This window comes from Nilaparvata lugens, chromosome X, assembly GCF_014356525.2.
Source record: "Nilaparvata lugens isolate BPH chromosome X, ASM1435652v1, whole genome shotgun sequence".
Taxonomy (NCBI): Eukaryota; Metazoa; Arthropoda; class Insecta; order Hemiptera; family Delphacidae; genus Nilaparvata; species Nilaparvata lugens.
In genome coordinates this window covers 52,391,374-52,412,520 of record NC_052518.1, presented here as the reverse complement: position 1 = coordinate 52,412,520, position 21,147 = coordinate 52,391,374, and the positions used below count along the sequence as shown (strand labels likewise).

Below are 21,147 nucleotides of genomic sequence, written 5' to 3'. Positions count from 1 at the left end.
AAGATGCCGCTTGCTTGTAAAAATAAGGAAAATGATGAAATTTGACATTTATTAAGAAACACAATTTTTAGCGATTATCAGTTAGCCTATTATTTGAAACTGTAATAAATTTAGATAAAATTGACATTTTGAGAAATCAAGTACATAATTCGATAAACAATACCTTGGGTGAATTATCCTCAAAATTCCATGAATTTTCCTGAAACCAATTTTGAAATGACTCATTATTTCAAAGATTCCAACTTTGAGAGCTCATATCTCAAAAATAAGAATGCTAATGAACGTTTTTCGTTGAAAATTTATTTCATTTTGGTAACTAAATAGTATGCAAATCAAAAAGCTTTGTAAAATGTCAAAGTAATAATTTTCCAAAGCCTGATGAACAGCGAGGATCACGTGGAGCCACGCTCTCTGATTTCTCAAACATGGAAAGTTGCTCGGTGCAGAATTTGGCTACCATTCAACAAATTATGTTGGCTCATCTTTGAAACTTTCATCTGATTTGACTATTTTAACCCTGAATACCTCTCACGCATTTAGTTTCATTATTAATCGCCGCGTGGTCAATATGCCCTATGATTTAGGTATGTTCTAGCATTCCTGGAGAATATATATATATATATATATATATATATATATATATATATATATATATATATATATGAATTGAAACAGGAGACATAAGACATAAATAGATTGAAAACACTTAAAAACTTACATTAGAAATGGTAAACGTAAAAGAGTCTGCTCGGTTGAGGAAGGGAACCTAGTTCCCGAAAATTTCCCCCATTTCTAATGTAAGTGTTTTCAATCTATTTATGTCTTATGTCTCCTGTTTTAATTCATATTACAAATTACAAACTTTAAAGTGTCTTCTGTTATGTGCTATATATATATATATCTATTGCAAATCAGTCTAGTTGAATTTATAACACTAAATGTTAGAAATGATAGAAGATACTATGTTTTTTAATAAAAAAATTATTCAAGTTCAGAATAACGGTATCATAATTACATTGTGAATTGTCACAATGTAATGTAACGTGAACTTGCATGAATAAAAATAATGAGAAATTATTGTGGGATTTTTTATATTTTCAAATTGTTTATAAATGTAAAGTATCATGTAGATCAAGTGAAAAAATCGAATAATACTCATATTAATTCGATTTCAATATCTATTGGAGTACAGTATATGAGACCACAGCCTGAATAATGACTCATCTGAAAAAACCTTTACAGGCAGTGGAGTTCCAAGTGCATATTGTCAAAGAGACACTGATCCAGGTAGCGACTGAAAAATTCAAGTTAGTTGTGTCAACGGTAGAAGCAGTCAGCAGTGCACCAAACAATTTCGCTATTTGCTCAAATTTATCCCGCGCGAGTAATGCGGGATTAAAGCAGTTGATAATCTCTATGATCAAACCTTAATGTACTAGTTCCTGATTGCAATTGATCTCACTTGGTGCATCTAGCATTCGTTCTATTACAGGGTTGAGTAGGGAAATATGGATGATTATAAAAACAAACTGTCATATACTCAATTTTCAACCAAACTGGACTTTTCACAATTTGAAGCTTGGATGTTATCTTTACAAAACAACAGAAAAAATGAGAACATTGTTGTCTTTAAATAACTACAGAAGAATGGAAACATTGTTTGTGAATAAAATTGAAACTACTGAATGGTAACAGTTTTCATATTATATTAATTTTTAAGTGGGAATCACAAGGAACAACGTACATTTGATGCCCTGTGTAAAATAGCTCATTTGAGTTGTTCTTCCTGATATACTTCAGAGGAGTATGGTCCACTTCTCATAAAGTTGAAAGGATTTTTTATGGAATTGACATCAATTCAACAGATGTAATTTTCAAACTTCTGATACAGTATTTTATAAGATGTTATTTTTAGTTCATGAACAATATTTCAAATTTAATGTTGTTGTAATCTAAGCTACTTATTAGTAGGATAGATTCAAGTTCAGTCAAACATAAGTTTGAAAAAAACATTAATGTCAAATAATTTATAACTCCCTGCTTGAACGTGCAAAGTGAATGGATCTTATAGAGTACTCACATTGGTAGTGTGTTTGATCATTTTCAGCAGGTTCGGTGAAGTTTCCTGTTTGTTTTTCTTGGTCCACACACTTCCAACCAGTTCGGACGGCTTGACGGCGCGATACAAATCAAACTCAAGTAGCGTGAGTTGGCGCGCGATCTCGATGGGATGGAGGGTCAGGATGTTCCACTCCTCCTCGGAGCAATGGATGTGCCATTCGAATGGAGGCGGTGACCGATCAAAGGCGAATGTTATTTCTCGCTGCTGTTCAGTCAAATCAGTCTTGCGCTGAACTATTTTCGACACTGAGTCCACCCATTTGCGCATAGACTTTCCGGTCACCGTATCCAAAAATCCATTCAACTGCGACAGTAGCTCCGGATCTCTCTCGAAATCGTAGAAATGATGATCGACCCAGTGTCTCAACACATTCAACACCCTAAAAACATGACACAATTTGGTGATGTGAATTCGTTATAAACAGTAATTTGTTCAACTTCGAATACAAGTAAATTATTTTATAATGAAGTCAGCTTTCTTATGAAAGAAATCCTTACTATAATAGGGAACTATCGGATCATAGTTTCTAACCTCAAAAGTATTGTCATTTCGGCTGAGTGACATTTTGATTACTTAATATTGGGCGGAGGAGAGTGAAGATGGTGGATGATGTCAGGGAGGAGGGAAAATTCTTCATGCTGATAAGATTCGCACAGGAAAGTGAGGAATGGAGAAGGAGGAATCATGTATGGACCTGCCCTAGGGCAATACACTGATGATGAAGATCAATATAGAAGGATCAGACTAAAAATGAGGAAAGGTTCTCTTAACATATTCGACACCCTAAAACTCCGACGAGTAATTATTTTATTAATGGAAACAAACGATACCAACGCACTTTTCTGCTTCACACAATGCATCATTATTGATATTTTGCTGAGGATGATACCCACATGATTTCAAGGCTTGTGCGTGGGTGATGAGCCGGATGATGATGACGGTTCCGAACCACCGGGAAGTGGTTTTTTGAACTAGTAAATGGTGTATAGAAAAGTTAGGCTCTTAAAGTGGTAACCCTTACAACGGGAGTAGCAGGCGCATAGAGCTTAAGGGTCGCCGTCTAGGTGTCACCCCGACTACCTGACACCTGGTAATTTTGGCTATAGGCGACAACCTGTACCCTCGTAAAAATATACGTAATAGACAAGTAGACGGGGACGGCTCACGTCAACCTGACACCTTGCACGCTGGCGTCAAGGTGTCACCCTGACTACTTGTCACCTACAGAGCACCAGTTGGCACAACTTACACCCCCGCGGCGTGTGGAGGGGGATCAAGCAATGTTTATTACTGGTTATGATGTAGAATTGAATTCCAAGCACTTTTGTTCAGTAACATTTTCCTGTCAAACGCACGATTCGGGAGATATTCGCCGTTTTTGCCATTTTTTAGGACAAGTTTTTTCGAGTTTGTTGAAAACAGAAAAAAATGATAAATAAGCCCTTTTGATGACTTAACCAGATGTAGAACTCAATTCTAAACACATTTTGTTCAAATATATATTTTCCCGTCAGACAGTGCGTCTACGAGTAAATTGAGCCTAATGCTAGGACAGTCAAATTTTCATTCATCAATGATACGGTAAATGAAGCTATCATGCTGGTTATCAACTGAGGTATTACATGAAGTCTGGTAATTAATATCAGGATAAATAATAATTTATATACACTTGCGCTCAGATGGCAATGAGACCATAAGAAGGCCAATGAGAACTAAATTAATTCAGTTGCAGTCTAGATGTCGAAGTGAAAGGGCGTTGTTGAGGCTGGGTTATTTTGTTTGATTGTTTTACGAAGTATTAGTCAGTTTTTGTTAAGTGAGGTGTGTAATTGTGATCAATGAAGTAGCAAGCTGTCCATTTTTCATCTTCAATAGGTCTGAAATAATTTTATTACTGTAATATTCGTTGAAATATCCAGTTCGAAAAGATTTTTTCAACGAAATTTGCTGCCATGAAAGATTATCGGTTACGGTCGAAGGCTGGGCCAGATGGTGGGGATGAGGAGGTTGTGGGTGGTGGGGAGCTGAGTGGCGGCGATAACAGTGAGAGTTCGATTGACAACGCAGGTGAACCGGTTGACCAAGTCACTTCTATTGATGAAAAGTTCAATATTCTTATCAGTAAAATGGATACAATGCAAACAGACATCACTGCGATTAAAAACGAGCAGAAGGACATTATCAAAAGCATTGATCATCTGTTCAAAATTAATGAGGAGAATAGGGCAAAGATTGAGGAACCCTCAGCAGACATAGGAAAATGTTTTAGTGATATTGAATCAATTGTAAAAGACAACATGAGAATGAAAAATAACTTTGATAGACTCACAAGTGAAAACAATAACACTCAACAGTATTTGAGGAAAAATTGTATTGATATTCTTGGCGTTCCGTTTGTTAAAGGAGAAAGCTTGGCCGAAATTTTGAACAAAATCTTTGTAGCTGTAGGTTTCGAACTTGAAAACTTTATGTTAAATAACTATCACTGGCACGAATTCAAGTGAACAGGATGGTAGATACCCCCCTATCATAGTGAAATTCTACGGATACTCATACAAAATCATGCTTCTTAATTGCAAACAAACTAAAGGTAGACTGACTCTGTTTGAGATAGGCTGGACAGGCAGGGACTCAGTGGCTTATATTAACGAAACAATGTCTCCCCTCAATCGATCAATTTTCAAGACATCCAAATCCATGCAAAAGGACGGCAAATTCAAATTTGTGTGGTTCAAAAATGGTCGTATCTGGGTGAAAAGGGATGTGAACTTTAAAGCACATGTGATGAACTCAATTCAGTATTTAGTAAAACAAATTTGAACGGTTTGACAAATTTCAGAGAATTACATAGTTGTTCGATAAGAATCAATAATAGCTGTATCTATATCTTCCTACATCCATCTATGTAGTTGTAACAAAGGGTTAATTTCACTTCAAGAACTTTTATAAAGTTTTATTCAAGAACAGAACGTTTCTCCATTTATAGTCTACCGGCATTCATATGGTCATTCCATAGTCTACCGGCTTATCTTTCTACGTTAACCACATTCAAAAGCTATTCGTATTACCAGTTATCTACATGGACTCTAAGCTTATCGTTTTATCGGCAGTACGGCTGTTAGCGTTACTTTTATCCTGATGGCATATTATAAATATATACAGATATATATATATATATATATATATATATAATATATATATATATATATATATATATATATATTTTTTTTTAATTTTCATGAAGGACTATTATTTCACGCTGCATTGTTTTTTCTGACAGACTATTTATTTTGTTTTATTTATTATAATCATGAAGGATTCTACCCGTAATTTTTTTCCCCTAACAAACTATTTCTACTGTTTTTGTTTTTATCAGTGTGAAGGATTCTACATGTATTTTTTTGTTCAATACAGAATATTTTTACTGTTCTTATTATTGTGAAGGACTCTACTCCGATATGGTTTCATCTTTAAGGCCTCATGACACATTCACAGTTTTTGCATTATATAGACTCTGCATTATGACTTCATTGTTCTCATATTCACTTACTATGAAATATGATTTCTTCTTCATCTGTTCATCTTTCAATAATTTTCCATCATGTCATTTCAATCACCACATCTCATCTTCATCCTTTCCTTCTCGTGTAAATATAATTATAGAAATAATGTCAACGATAATGTTGGTCGCAGTCATGTTATCATTCCTGATAAGTCGTTCAGCATCTTTTTTCCAATCTTGAATTTTTTGGACTGAGTTCTGTATCACTAAATAATGCAGTTAGCGTTGTTGTATTTATTATTACTTTGGAACCTATAGTATTTTTAACTGATTTTACAAGAATTATTGTGTAGTGATGACTGACGATTTGCTTAATTTCAAATGTATCAATGTTTAAAAATATGATGATACTGTTGGCTTTGACCCTTTCCCGATTGTCAGGCTGAAAGCATGAGGGATGGGACAATCTCTATTTTCCATACAAATATTCGTAGTTACAATAAGAACTTCGATGAACTTACTGTTATACTGAATAATTATAAAATTAAATTTAATATAATTGTTTTAACTGAGACCTGGGTTGATGAAGCGAATGTTGTTGCTTGTTTGGAGGGATACGATGTATTTTTAAATAAGGAAAGTATAAATCAAAACGATGGGGTGATAGTATTTGTTCGTAAGGATCTAGCGATAGGATGTGAGGAAATTCATTTGCATGGAGCAACATGTTTAAAAATTGACATAAAATTAAGTGGAGAGCGGCACTGCGTTTTGGCAGTGTACCGCCGTCCCTCTTCAGCCGGCGACCTGGATCACTTCGTTCAAGATTTGGAGTCTTATTGCCTTTCTAAAAAAACTGACAGAACAAACTGGATTGTTGGGGATATAAATTGCTTCATTCTGCCAGAGACTACAGATCCATTGTCACAACACTATCAGGATGTTCTATGCGGTACTGGGTTTGTGAGTTGCATTAGCGTCCCAACTAGGGTTACCAGTACTTCGAGGAGTTGTATTGACCATATCTTTACTGACTATGGTGACACAAATATTGTTCGCTCTGGTGTCATTATGTCTGAACTCACTGATCATTATTTCATTGTAGCGGGCATAGATCCTCTGTCGCGTGTTGAAGTTTCTAATGGGATATCTCAGAATTTTACTATGATAGACAAGGCCAAAGTGAGTTCCCTTATTTCAGAGCATGACTGGACCTCAATTAAAGAAATTAATAATGTCGATTCAGCTTCAGTTACATTTATAGAAACCTTAAAAAAATTCATAAGCATATCCAAAATAGAAAAATTTGATTCTGCTAAAACTAGAAAACTCAAACCGTGGATTACTAGTGGTCTTGTTAAATCAATCAGACACAGAGATAAGTTGAGTAAACAGTTGAAGAGGCATCCCCAGGATTATCATTTGAAAAACATTTTTAGGACTTATAGGAATACCTTGTCTAATGCTATTAGAGAAGCAAAGATAAGTTATTATCGTAATAAAGACATGGAGGTTGAAAACGATAGCAGGAGGCTATGTAGTAGTATAGCGGAAATGACAGGAACTAAAAATAATAGAGAAAAATTCCCTATTGGTAATTTTATACAGAATGGAGCTGCAATTGACAGACACAATATAATTGCTGTTGCCAATGATTTTAATGCCTACTATGTTAATGTTGGTGCCAGCCTTACCAGTGCATTTCCCCCGGTCAGCGAAGTTGTTGTAGATGATCGAGAGCACCAATTGGACTCCAGACTTGACTTGCAACATGTTTCTGAGGAAGATGTGGTCAGGGTTGTAAATAGCATGAGAGGAGGTTCATCTCCAGGAATCGATGCATTTCCACAGATATTATAAAGAAAAATATTGAATTTTTGAAATATCCTATAACTTACATAGTCAACACTTAAGTATCACAGAGAGTGTCTTTCCGGAAATCCTTAAACTTGGCAAAGTTATTCCAATATACAAAAACGGTCCAAAAAACCTTCAGGTAAGTTATAGACCTATTACCTTAACTTGTGTTCTTGCCAAAATACTAGAGAAAATTATTAGACAGCAATTAGTTGATTATTTAGTCTCACATAACATTCTGTATACTGTTTGACCAGCGAAAGAATGCCCCCGGCGGAGTGGAGCAATCTTAGGCTGTACTAGCTTTTTCGAACCGTCCTAAAAACATCAGTCATAAAATAAAATATATCTCCAAAAACTTCATAAATATTGAATTAGTGATGTAAAACAGGTCAGAAATCGTTTTTGTTCAGTATTTTTTTTTTTTGATAAATTCACTCATTTTAAAGATAAATTTCATTTTTGTCAAATTAGTTATTTTCATTGAAACCCCATAATTTTTTGTTTACAACTCTTCTGCTCAATAACTACTGAACGGAATAATTTTTTTTGGCATGCATAATCCTTGATTCTTCTTTAAGCCGATGATATAACTATTCTTTAGAAAAAATTGTTGGTTTTCTTAATAATGGGACATTTCTTGGATCAAGTTAATGAATTTTGATTGTAAAACACGAAAAAGTTAGTAATCGACAAACTTTTTTATGGTTAGAATAAACTACACACATGCATCGTATGAAATAATTATAACATCCCAAATTTATTTTCTGTGAAAGAATTGTCAAAATCGACTGAAGCGTTTTCAAAATAGATTGAAATCAATTTAGCTCTCATGTCATAAAGTACACGCAGTTGAGTATTGGATAGAGAGTTGCCAAGATATAATTTTCTAACGAATAAAATCACACTAGAAATGAGTTGGATGTTATACAATATTTATGTATTTGAATCAACATTGAAATAATTTTTAATATAACTTCAATCACTCACCCACATTGTGTATCTTTAAGTTAGGCCTAAACATCGACCAACTCTGCACAGCCCAAGTCACTATCCTCTGATGTTTCACTTTCATTCGAAATTTCAGCCTCAGAATCATCAGAACATTCTTCCTCTAATCCTCCCAAATAAATGATAAATTCGTCAACAACACTTTCCATTAGCCCATCCTTCTCCCAGTAATTCGCTTCTAATTTTTCAACATGTTCCATGTAGCCTTCCCAGTCAGCCGCGCTAACTTTAGTTACAGCATTCAAAATTACGTCTTTCAAATAGTTCACTGTAAACTACCCTGTAACATTCATTGCCCTCACCTCGCGTTTTACTTTTGCCCAAGCTAGTTCAATGGGATTCAATTCGCACATATAGGGGGAAGTCTCAATACTGTATGGCCATGTTCTTCTAATAGACTGTCAACATGGTAAACTTTTTGATTTGGCTTATTTTTTTCAATCAAAGAATAGAGCTGGCCTTTCCTCATTGATTGCTCAAAATAAATATTTTTCCCCGTCAACCAGTTTATCATTTCATTTTTGTTGGCATACTTGGATGGGGGTTTTTCTTTTTGAATGCAGTGATAAGGGGCATTATCCATTACTAATACTGAATGAGGAGGAAGATTATCAATGAGCTTCTCTCTGACCCACTTCATGAAATTATCCCCATTCATTTGACCATGATAATCCCCTGTTGCTGACCCCGCCCGAAAAAGTAGCAATGACCCAGGAAGAAACCCATTTTCAGAACCAACATGTAGCAATATGTACCTTTTGGATGATGCCGAATCTTTCAAGCATCCTGTAATTTCATGATCTTGCCAGCATTTTTGAAAGATCATATTGCTATCAACCCATGTTTCATCCATATAAAAAATGTTTCTATTCTTATCACGGAAATTTCTGATTTTTCCAAGGTATTCGGACCTCCAAAAAACAATATGGGGACGTTCAACTAATATTTTCCGTTTTGATTGGCATTTCACCCATCTAAATCCAAGTTTTTTTTATAATTACACGTAATGTCTCTCTGCCCATTTGAAATTGATTTTATCTTTCAAGACTGGTAATAAATTTCTAATAGAGGGTACAGTTTTCTTGATAAGGTAAAATTCATTTATAGTGTTCCTAATCACGTTCAGATCAAAACTGTCTATACTGGAAATGGAATTCTTGGAGTGTGGTCTTGTTTTTCCTGGCGTCGATAGTTTAGACGATTCTGGTTCTGCTAAACACTTAGTTTCACTATATATTTTTTTAATCAATCTCTCTGATACACCACAATAATATGCTGCTTGTTTTGTTGCTTGTGAATGTGGAATTGGTATAGAATTCTTTTCCTCATCACATTTCTCAATATCATGTCTAATGATATTACGCGCTTCACTATGCACTGTTTGACCACTCTTTCTAATGCCCGACATTGTTATAAAAAAACTAGACAGTAACTGAAACTAATAATCTGTTATATAGGTAATATAAGAAATTTAATTTGAACTGCGCTAATTCAATGTGCACTCGCTCGTTTCACGAACTGAACTGAGCTGGAAGCCGTGCAGTGACCTCTATTCAAAGAAAATGCATAATTACTAAGTAAACATGCTTCTATTTATAAACAGGATTTCTTTACAATGATGACTAATACTTTAGTACTTAAAAGCTAACAGCGGAAGCCATTAAATATTATTTATTTTATGCATAGCCTACCCAACTGATAGATAGGCTATTATGTGAGCTGCACGGAGAAAGAATTCCAGTATAATAATTGAGCAACATATTTATTTATCTTTTATAACTCGAGAACCCTTAAATCAATTTCAGTAATTCTTTCACAGAAAATAAATTTGGGATGTTATGATTATTTCATACGATGCATATGTGTAGTTTATTCCACTCATAAAAAAGTTTGTCGATTACCAACTTTTTCATGTTTTGCGATCCAAATTCACGAACTTGATCCAAGAAATTACCCATTATTAGGAAAACAAACATTTTTTAGAAAATATATACATAACAACGGTTCAGAGAAGAATCAATAAATATGCATGCCAAAAAAAAATTAATTCCGTTCAATAGTTATTGAACAGATGAGTTGTAAACAAAAAAATAAAGGTTTTCAATGAAAATACTCATTTAGTCACAAATTAAATTTATCTTTAAAATGAGTCAATTTATAAAAAAATGCACTGAACAAAAACGATTCCTGACCTATTTTACATCACTAATTCAATATTTCTGAAATTTTTGGAGATATTTATCATTTTATGACTACTGATGTTTTTAAGACTGATCGAAAAAGCTAGAACAGCCTAAGATTGCTCTACTCCGCCGGGGGCATTCTTTCGCTGGTCAAACATTAATCAGTTTGGCTTTAGGAGCGACAAAAACTTAAATAATAATATATTCAACTTGGCTAAAGATATACACACCCTAATAGGGAAAAACAGGAGAATTCTTTTGCTATTTATAGACCTTGCAAAAGCGTTTGACACAGTTGACCGGGATATCCTCATGAATAAACTGTATTATATTGATGTAAGGGACATGTCATTAAACTGGTTCAGGAGCTATCTGTCGGACCGTCGCCAGATTGTCACTATTCTCAATGAAAATAGTATGAGTAGAGAGTTTAATTATGGCGTTCTGCAGGAAAGCACCCTAGGACCAATTTTATTTTTAATTTTTATTAATAACTTGAGAAAACTGAATCTACAGAACGGTGATTACTTCTTATATGCTGATGACACAGCTTTACTTTTTGATGGTCGCTCTTGGAATGAGGTATACAAACATGCAGAGTGTGAACTGAATAAAGTGGAAGGATGGTTCGATCAGAATCGTCTAACTGTCAATGTGAGTAAAACGAAGTGCATGCCAATTTGTTGCAGAGAAGATGCCGAACCTGTGAATTTGGAAGGTTTTCAATGCACTCATGTGGAGCGTTGGATGAATGTGTGGTATGTGACACAGTTGAAGCTGTCTCAGAATATAAGTATCTAGGAGTATTATTCGATAAACGTTTGAAATGGAGGTCCTATATCATTTTCACTAGGAATAAATTGAGGAAATTATTATACATTTTCAATTTTCTAAGTAAAATCATGAATATTGAAATGCTTAAGCAAGTATATTATGCGTATGCCCAATCTATCTTACAGTATGGTATCTTAGCTTAGGGAGGCGCCACAAAGACTGTCTTGAATCCCTTAGAAGTGACTCAAAAATCTATTATTAAAACGGCGTTATAGTAGGTACCCTACTGAAACCCTATTTAACGAGTTTAAAGTATTTAATATTAATCAGCTGTATGTTCGATCCCTACTTATGCACATCTACAAGAATAAACCAGACATATTCGCTCAAGTCCAACATGACTACACAACCAGGAGCTCCGTGAACGTCGGCATTGTTATTCCTAGAGTATCCATCAATAAACACAACAAATTCCTTCTATAAAGCAAATATACTTTACCGGTACTCAAAACTCCCCCAACAAATTAAAGGCATTGAAGTACGGTCCATAGGAGTATACAAACGCAACATTAATAGATGGCTATTGGAGGTTGGTAGGATAAGAATTTTAGATTCTCTTAAATCAAATTATACTTTTTGATAAGACTAGCCTTAATGCATGCTAAGTGGGTTGACCATTGTTCTGATCCGTTTCTCTTGTTCTTGGCTTGACAGTGAGTTTTCTGCCCCTCACTCATTTTTCTCTCTCTTCTTCTTCTTCATATCATACTTCTTTTTCCATCACTCATTTCAATCTTCTCCATCTTCCACATATATTGTCATGTTCTTCATCATGTGTAACTTATTATGAATTATTCAGATTGCTACTCTTTCCTGCACACAAGCATTTTGCCCATGCATGGAAAAAAATGTTTATTATTTTTATTTGAAATGTATTTTGTTTGAAACATGAAATAAATAAATAAATAAACCTTCAAGTTGTGTATGTGTCTTATACACTCACATACACTGTTCAAACAAATTTTATGAGTATGATTATTGAGAAGAGTTATAAAAATACACTTAATCTTGATTGCACCATGGTTGAAAAGGCTCACTCACAAAGACATGATTTTGAGAATACAAAATTAGGAATCCTAATGCCTTTGGCTTCATTTTCAAACTTTCAAATGAAGAGCCAGCCGGAATGGTGATTTCTTATGGTGTGGAATCGAGGTGATAGGTTGTCGTGACCATAGACGACAACCTGTACCCTCGTAAAAATATACCATTGTCGTCAAGTTCTCACCCCGACTACTTGTCACCAACTGGACCGAAGGTGCCAACTAGTCATGACCGTAAACGACAACTTCGACACCTCGCACCCTCGCGTCAGAGTGTCGCCCCCAATAGTTGTCACCTCCATAGGAAGGAGACAAGTAGACGGGGATGGCTCAAGTCAACTTGTCCCCTTAAGACCTGTTTTAACGGGGTGTCAAGTAGTCGGGGTGGCACCTAGTCGCGTTCCCAGCTCAACTCATCTTAACGATAGCTTATCAGAGCGACCACGAAGCCAAAACACTTCCCCAAATTATTTGAAATATTGATCAAAATGTAAAAATTTCAATAAAACAGAATATAAAAAGAAAAGTGAATCATCAATGAGAATGATTTCATTAACTGGTTTGATGAGGAATAATTGTTTGGGGAATTATTGTTACAATTAATTCCCTTTCTAGGAGACCCTGATTGCTTTCAAATTGCACTCTCCGACGATTATACAGAATCTGATGCCCGATTAATTGTGAATGATGATGATGATGGAATTGTCTGAATTGATCAAATCATTCAACCTGTTTACCATATAATTATGAAGAAACTATCCTAGCTTCATTCCTGATAGATCCCTTCTATATTGAATGCATATCAACATCGAAACCCTGTTATTTGAAAATAAAACAAATGACAGATAAAATACCATAGTTTCACTAAATATGTTGCATCAAGGTGTTTATAAAAAAAAACAAAGATACAATTTTCAATTAGTGATGTACAAATTTTTGGGAGAATTTATAAGCCAAGGAGTCAAAAACCTGTATTTTGTGAGATTTCATCTACAATGTTCGAAACTCTTACATTTTTTTAACACTCTTATTGATAAAATTCTTTTCGAACCCAACAAACAAGTTATTCATATAAGTGCTAGTCATCGTTTAGACGTCGTAGCGGTAGCATGTCGAGAGCATTGTAGTGTTAATAGAATAGTGTAGTATAGTGGTAGTAAAAATAGTTATATTTCGATAGTTCCGTATCTGTGCCTTAGTGGAATTAGGCCTACGCGAAATTGTCGAAAAGTGCGAAACTGCAGTACGCGAATGCGCGTTCGAGCGTCCCGGTTAGGCCGGTCGGTCAATGTTCGCGAAACAATCGTTTTGCTGAATAATGAATAAACATTTTAAATTCAACATAAATGTCGTTCGTCATACCGTCGAAATTTTTGATTCCCAAGTTTGAAGAAGAGGCAACAGAAGAAGAAGAAGAAGAAGTCAAAGCGAATGAAGAAAAAATGGAAACCGGTAGTGTATACGCAGGTATCCCTACAAAGGAGTCAACGCCGGAAAAGGTCATCGACCCAAATAATTTAAGAACAGCGACCGAACAAATATTGTATAATAGTTGGAAGGAAGCTGAAAATAAATGTGTAATGATGCAAATCAAGAATGAAGAGCTTGAAACGAAGCTAGAGCAACTGATTAAAAGAATCTCTCTTCTTGAGAAAAATAGAGAGAGTAAGAACCAGCCTCAGTCATTTACTGTAGGAGGAAATTTGAAAACTGATAAACTAACTGCCGAAAAGGAAGAAAACAAGAAGCTACATTTCTCTACGAGTGAAGAAGAGTTGGCAAAGGAGACTGAATGGATTCGAGTGAAATCAAGAAATACAAAAAAAGGAAGATGGATACCTCGCTTTCGCCCCCCCCCCCCAGCCATCAACAAGCAGTGCAGCAACTGACAGCCAGCACACCAAGGAAAAGAAGAATAAGGTAGTGCCCCCGCTTCCTATCATTGTGAACGATATAAAAAATTTCAATACATTTTTGAAAACTTTGAACAGTGTCTCTCCAGATGACAAGTTCAGAATAAAGCTAGTCAGTGATGAAACATTCAAAATCAACGTTCTAGATGTAGATACTTATAGAAACGTGACGAAAAAATTGGTTGATACTGGCTATAAGTGGCATTCATACGAAAATAAACAGTCTCGACCCATCAGAGTGATGGTAAAGAAACTACATCATTCATGTAGTCCAGATACCATACTTGATGATTTGAAGAATCAAGGCTATAAAGTCCTGGAAGTGGTAAATAAACTCAAATGGAAGAGTAAGGAACCATCGGACATGTTCTTGGTATCCTTCAGCTGCGAGGAAGATATCAAAAAAAATTTGAATTGAAAACGGTTCTTGGATGTAAGGTGGAAATTGAAAATATAAGGAAGACAAAGCTGATAGCCCAATGCAAGCGTTGCCAGGCTTACGGTCACACCCAACGTTACTGTAACATGGAACCAAGATGCGTGAAATGTGGATCAAAGCATCTAAGTAGGAACTGCCAAAAATCCAATGATGTCCTACCAAAATGTGTCCATTGCGGAGAAGCTCACCCTGCAAGTTACAGAGGGTGTACTGTAGCTATTGAACTGCAGAAAATCAGAAATGCGGCTCAAAAAAGGAAGACAAACACTCCCAAGAGCTCAATCAGTCAAAATCCAACTACAAAGCTTGGAGATAAAAATACTAAGCAGGAAATTCGTGTGCCTACTCTGAGTAGAAGAACATTTGCACAGACTGTTGTAGGAAACAAAGGCTCTAATTCGAATAGCTGTCAGTTCGATAATATGGAGGAAGATATTAATCAGGTGCTGAAGCTTATTTTACATAAGTTGGACAAGCAAGAAAAAAGTATCTTCTATCTTCTATATTTAACTGGACGATACTTCAGAGTGAATCATGAAAATGCTTATTCTGGACTAGGAGAAATAAAAGCAGAAGTATCACAAGGGAGTGTTTTGGGGCCGATTCTCTATCTTCTGTTTACAAGTCTACCATGTCTCGAGAATAATACAATAGCAACATTTACCGACGACACAGCAATATTAGCTATAGCATACAAGATTGAAAGTGCCACAGCAAAACTTCAAAGATCTATCGGAAAAATTGAAGACTGGACAACAAAATGGAAGATTAAACTCAATGAAGCGAAATCAGTTCATATCAATTTCACCAACAAGAGGGCTCAACCCATACCAATAACCATTAACAATCAAATAGTACCATTTGCCAATGATGCCAGGTACCTAGGTATGACTTTAGATGCAAAGCTTCGCTGGAAGGTCCATGTTAAGAAGAAGAGAGAAGAGCTGGAAATAAAATACAAGAGACTCTGGTGGCTGATTGGAAGGAGCTCCATCCTGTCAATTCCAAACAAAGTACTCCTGTATAAGCAGATTCTTAAGATAGTATGGACGTATGGTATACAACTTTGGGGGTGCACCAAAGACAGTAATATCAAAGTCATACAATGCTTCCAAAACAAGGTGCTGAGAAACATTGCTGATGCTCCTTGGTACGTCAGAAACAGCGACCTTCACAGAGACCTGCAAGTCGACCTGGTATGCAGCGAAATCCAGAGGCATGCAGAGAAACACGAGGCTCGACTCCACCAACACGACAACATCGAAGCAATCCAGCTGCTGGAAAATGAAGGATTGGTGAGGAGGCTGAAAAGGAAGAAGCCATTTGAACTGGTCTAGTGCTGATTCAAGTGTCTTGTGTCCAGTGAAAAGCAGAGCAGTGGAAATGAGTGAAACCCACCTGTGCAGTACAGTCATAAGCAGTGTACTAATAATATTAGAATTTGAATAGGAGACCCTATGGAGGATTCTCTTGTATGAAGTATTCATTAGTATTATAGGACAGAAAAAAGTTGCTCATTAGTCCCTAGACTAGATAGCAATGTATCGTTGAATATAAAAAAATATATATATAAATAAGTGCTAGACGATAAAATTAATTGTTTTAATGCAAAGAGATTTATTACAATCCTCAAACAACTTTTGGGTCAGATTTTACACCACCAGAGCAGTTGTGTTACTATTCTTTTGCCAAACCAGTTAAGGAATACAGAAAAGTATTGATTATATTAAATATAGATACTCTTATCAACTAAATTAACTAGAGGACACAAGATAGTGCAGTATTCCTTAGGAGCAGATGTGCTAAATACATTTTTACATCAAACTCCTCTTTTAAAAGCAATAGTGATATTTTCAATTATAAAACAAGTGATTTTTTTTGTTTCAAATCATTAAAATCTCACCTGAACTGGACTGGCTGACAATATTCTTTCCTGTACTTCTTCCAGTCTTCACGTTGGGAATTCTTGCTTGATTTCGGGCAGTCCACAGAAACATCCTCGTACACTAGGGAAGGATCTGGAATGCTGAATCTCTCCACAAGTAAGCTCAACAATTCCTGTGAAAATTTATATAACAGATTGTGAATAATAATTGAACAAAAAATCTGGAATGGCACACATACACTACTTTCCTTGCGGCAATAATATTTTTTTCCTAAAGTTACCCGAAAAAGTGCTCATTCCCGCATCAATTACAGTACTCAAAATACCTCATTCCCGCATCAATTATAGTACGCGAAATACCTCATTCCCACACCCAGTGCGGGATTGAAGATTTGAATGCGGCAAAGACTTTGTCGCACTCCAAATTTGCAACAACACAAAATAGTTAACACGCTTTATAACGGTAGAGTGCGGCAAAGTAAAAGAAATATTGGTAAACCTGAATATGGCTGGCTGGAAATTTTTGTTAAACAGCTGATTATTACCGCGAGATATTGAATCGGTAAGTAATATCAGTAGTATCGTGCAACAATTTCAAAGTTTACAAAGCAAAATAAAGCGTTTAATCAATTTTAAATTATACAATAAATTTAACATATTGAAAAAATGAATAGTGATAGTGATCAAGAGAGCAGTACTCCAGAAAATTTAGTGGATTTAGCAAATTCAGTGTCATTGAATCTTCTACCAGAGAAGTCAAAGTTGAAATACGAACGACAATCCAATGTATTTTGTGGATGGTGCAAAAAGAATAAGGTGAAGAACATTACAGAAAACGTTTTATTAGTTTACTTTTCAGAGTTGTCAAAAAAATTTAGTCCTACTCTTTGGGGCATTTATTCAATGTTAAAATCAACAATTAGTGTAAAAAATGACTTGGACATTAGTTTCTTTTAAAAGTTACAGCTTTCTTGAAAAAACCTTCTGTAGGTTACAAACCAAAAAAATCAAAAACTCTTACAATAGTATATTTCGCACCTAGAGCAGAAAATGCGATTTTTCCGACTCGAAATCGGTTTTCAAGTCCGAGGCCGTAGGCCTTGATTTGTGAGCCGGAAAAACATTTTTGCCCGTGGTGCAAACAATATTTTTCGTCACACTACAGGTATTGCTGACAAAATAAATAAAGAATACAAAATAAAGAATACTTGTTATTGTACCTATCTCTTGATTTTAGTGGTAGAAGATTTGCAGTCAGGATTTCAGATTCTTTTAAAATTTCACTTGGAATATCACGGGCGTCATCATCTTCAAGCATTTTTGAAAATTCGGAATGCGCTAATCAACAATAAATAATTGAATAAAAATGGTTGCGAAGCGAATGCTGAATTAGTTTGATTTGAAATTTGAACTGAAATCATGGCAACTTCAGATGAAGAAAGTGGACACTCGCCCGATCTAGCGGATGACTTATTAACTACGGACTTCCAAGCGGCTGGAAAGAGTACACTTTCCAGCCTGGACCGGAAAAGAAACCTGTTTCTTATGTCAGACGAGAGTCGTCTGCAAACAAGGTCTTTCAGATCTATGTAGGGACTGGAAAACTGCTGCTTTCTGTGCAGTGTGGCGAAAAAGATGAAATTGAAACATTCATGAAAACTGCACCGAATGATGTTTTTTTAATGGAAAAAGTAGTTATGTTAATTGGAGTCGCCGGTGCGTGTAGGCGTGATGAGCTTACAAACATGCAAATAGAAGACATTGAAGATAAAGGGTCGATTCTAATTGTGAAGATTCCGAAATCAAAAACAATAAAAGCCGTATATTTACAGAAAACAATGATGATGACAAGGGCATAAAAATTATGTAGAGCTTTTTTGATATCCTACAATTAAAATGACACGGAGGGTATAAGAGTCCAGTTCTACAGTAGCTGAAGGCTGTATAGAAGATTCATTGAAAACAAAAATTACAACAGGAAACATGATTCTTGGGCAGAATGTGAACAAACAGACAACAGCGACAGTTCAAGCCGAGTCACAAATGTCGTCTGCTGCTGGAATAGTTATAAATAACTGTAACAACTGTACATTCAATATTAATATAACAAACAGTAAATAAACAAGAAGTTTTTATAGTATTTAATATCTATTCAAGTTATCATAAACGATTTTTATGTGTGAGATCCCTATATTTTCAACTGGAAGACATTGGAAATATTTATCGACCATATGATCAAGGAATCAAGTACTTCTTATATTTTTATTTACTCTGTTACTGTACTGATACTGAGGTGGTGATTGTTAAGACATTGTAAACATTTATCGACCATATGATCAAGGAATCAAGTATTTCTTATATTTTTATTTACTTTTGTGGTTAGGTTACTTTGTTACTGTACTGATACTGAGGTGGTGATTGTTATTTCAAAACAATAACGTATCCATTAGGTTTGAAGTTGAAGCATAAAGGTATTTACACATCAAAATAGCTATTTATGTATTAAGAGCGTAATGCGCGACTTTATCGCTCTTGCAAAATTATGACGCTCCGCTTTGCGTCGCATGATAACTGTTTTGCGCGAGCGATAAAGAAGCATTACGCGCAAATCACATACAAATTTTTTTCTACAACGGCCCAAACCTGTTAAATTACTTATATCGGCGGAGTTAATAATGATTCGTCTTCACTGATATCCATCATGGCTGCATAGTGCAGAACCGGTACAATTTATTACAGACTTTTTAGGTTAAGATCTGACCTACTTTTGGCGAGCTGCTTACCATCACCTGATTAGCGAGCGTAAAGAAACTCTTCTGCGCATGCGCGAATGATTAGCGAGTGTAAAGAAAATCTACTGCGCGTGCTCAGATGGTTAGCGAGCGAAAAAGTAGATTCTCCTCAGAAATAAGCTGTTTTACGAGGAGAATTGAGTATGTAAATTCTTTTTTTACGCGCAGTTGTAGGAAAAAGTTCTTCAGTTCTTCAACTCCCCAAAACATCTCTATCTCTACTCACATTTTCGTGGAATATCTTCAATGAATACAATTGAATTAGAAACAGAATACAGAATAGAAGTCATTGAATATCATAATCAAAAACACTGGATTTACAATATCCTGTTTACTCAACAGTGACTTGAATGATTGAAGTTCAGCATTTCAGGTAAATGTAATGTCTATATGGTATAATTCAATCACGTTTTAAAGAATATAGTATAACCTTACTTATATTATACGTTTCATGCGGAAGGCTACTGGGCGCTCAGAAAAGCAGAAAGGCCAAATTGACGTTTACTCATGTTTTTACAAAAAAAAAAAAACATAGTGAAACTATATTTTTACACTAATATAGAGTATAATATATCATTCAGACTCAAACTTGAGGATATTTGGAACTGGACTAAATATTACACATGAAAATTTCATAGAATGGTCAGGTTAGACTTGAGTCTGTCCTAAGGGCTGATCACTAGCCTAATCCTTCATCAGTCCTTGGCCTATTAACTTATTTATTTATCTACATCAATAGAAAAATTACAACATATAGAGTCTTACAGCTTTGATCGCATAGACAAATTAATCAATAAAACAAATTAATGGGCACCGTATAAGTATAAGCAAAGATTTTCAGCATAACTTTTGTGTTTTTGGATAGGAGAATATTAAACTGTTAATCACGGCTGAAGTATAACATTTGTGAGGATCATTGATGGCTCTATACATAACCAGACAAGTGATATGGCAATTTCCACTCTTGCTGATGACTTCTTGTAGATGAAGTATCATTGAACCTCATATAACTTCATAATATTCATTCTATTGTCATTTAGAATAATTATGTTGTGAAATGGTTGCAATATTTATCATCAGCATTAAAAATATTACAGATTTGCAAAAACATACATTTGATTTAGTATAGGACATGTTCACCGCTTATTACTGACTTTTCACATTCTATGGTAACTGTAGGAAAAATTTAATGTGTAAGGCTCGATGCACATTTGCAACGCTATCCAGTTGCGTTTTTACGAGTGGAGCGACTCTCTGCCGGCAGCCAATTTCAGTTCAGTGCAGACTTGTGCATATCGAGAGCGTCTCACTGTCGAGCGACGTCAATTAGTACTCAGAAATTTTCGCGGCTTGAGCAACTTGGTCATTAATCGTGATATAAAAGTTTTGATTTCGAATTTTCAAAGTTTTTTGTAAAACCGGAGCAATTATAAAAATCACAATAATTATTAAATGGATCAATATTATTCATCGGCAGTAATAAATAAATTGATTGGTTAATAACTAATATAGAGATAATACAAATTAAGAGCAAATAGTACAGCTTTTTCAAAAAGACCTTTTACT

At 35.2% G+C, this 21,147-nt stretch overlaps 1 protein-coding gene across 8 annotated transcripts in view; it reads right to left on the bottom strand.

Moving 5' to 3' along the window:
• LOC111056735 (protein son of sevenless) overlaps window positions 1–21,147 on the bottom strand; it is a 482,488-nt gene that overhangs the window by 35,842 nt on the left and 425,499 nt on the right. For all 8 annotated transcript variants that reach the window (XM_039443299.1, XM_039443301.1, XM_039443300.1 and 5 more), the window contains 2 exons: window positions 16,808–16,962; window positions 2,081–2,501 (listed from right to left, as the gene is read on the bottom strand). In XM_039443299.1, coding sequence (XP_039299233.1) covers window positions 2,081–2,501; window positions 16,808–16,962 — 576 coding nt within the window. The remainder of the gene's footprint in view (window positions 1–2,080; window positions 2,502–16,807; window positions 16,963–21,147) is intronic.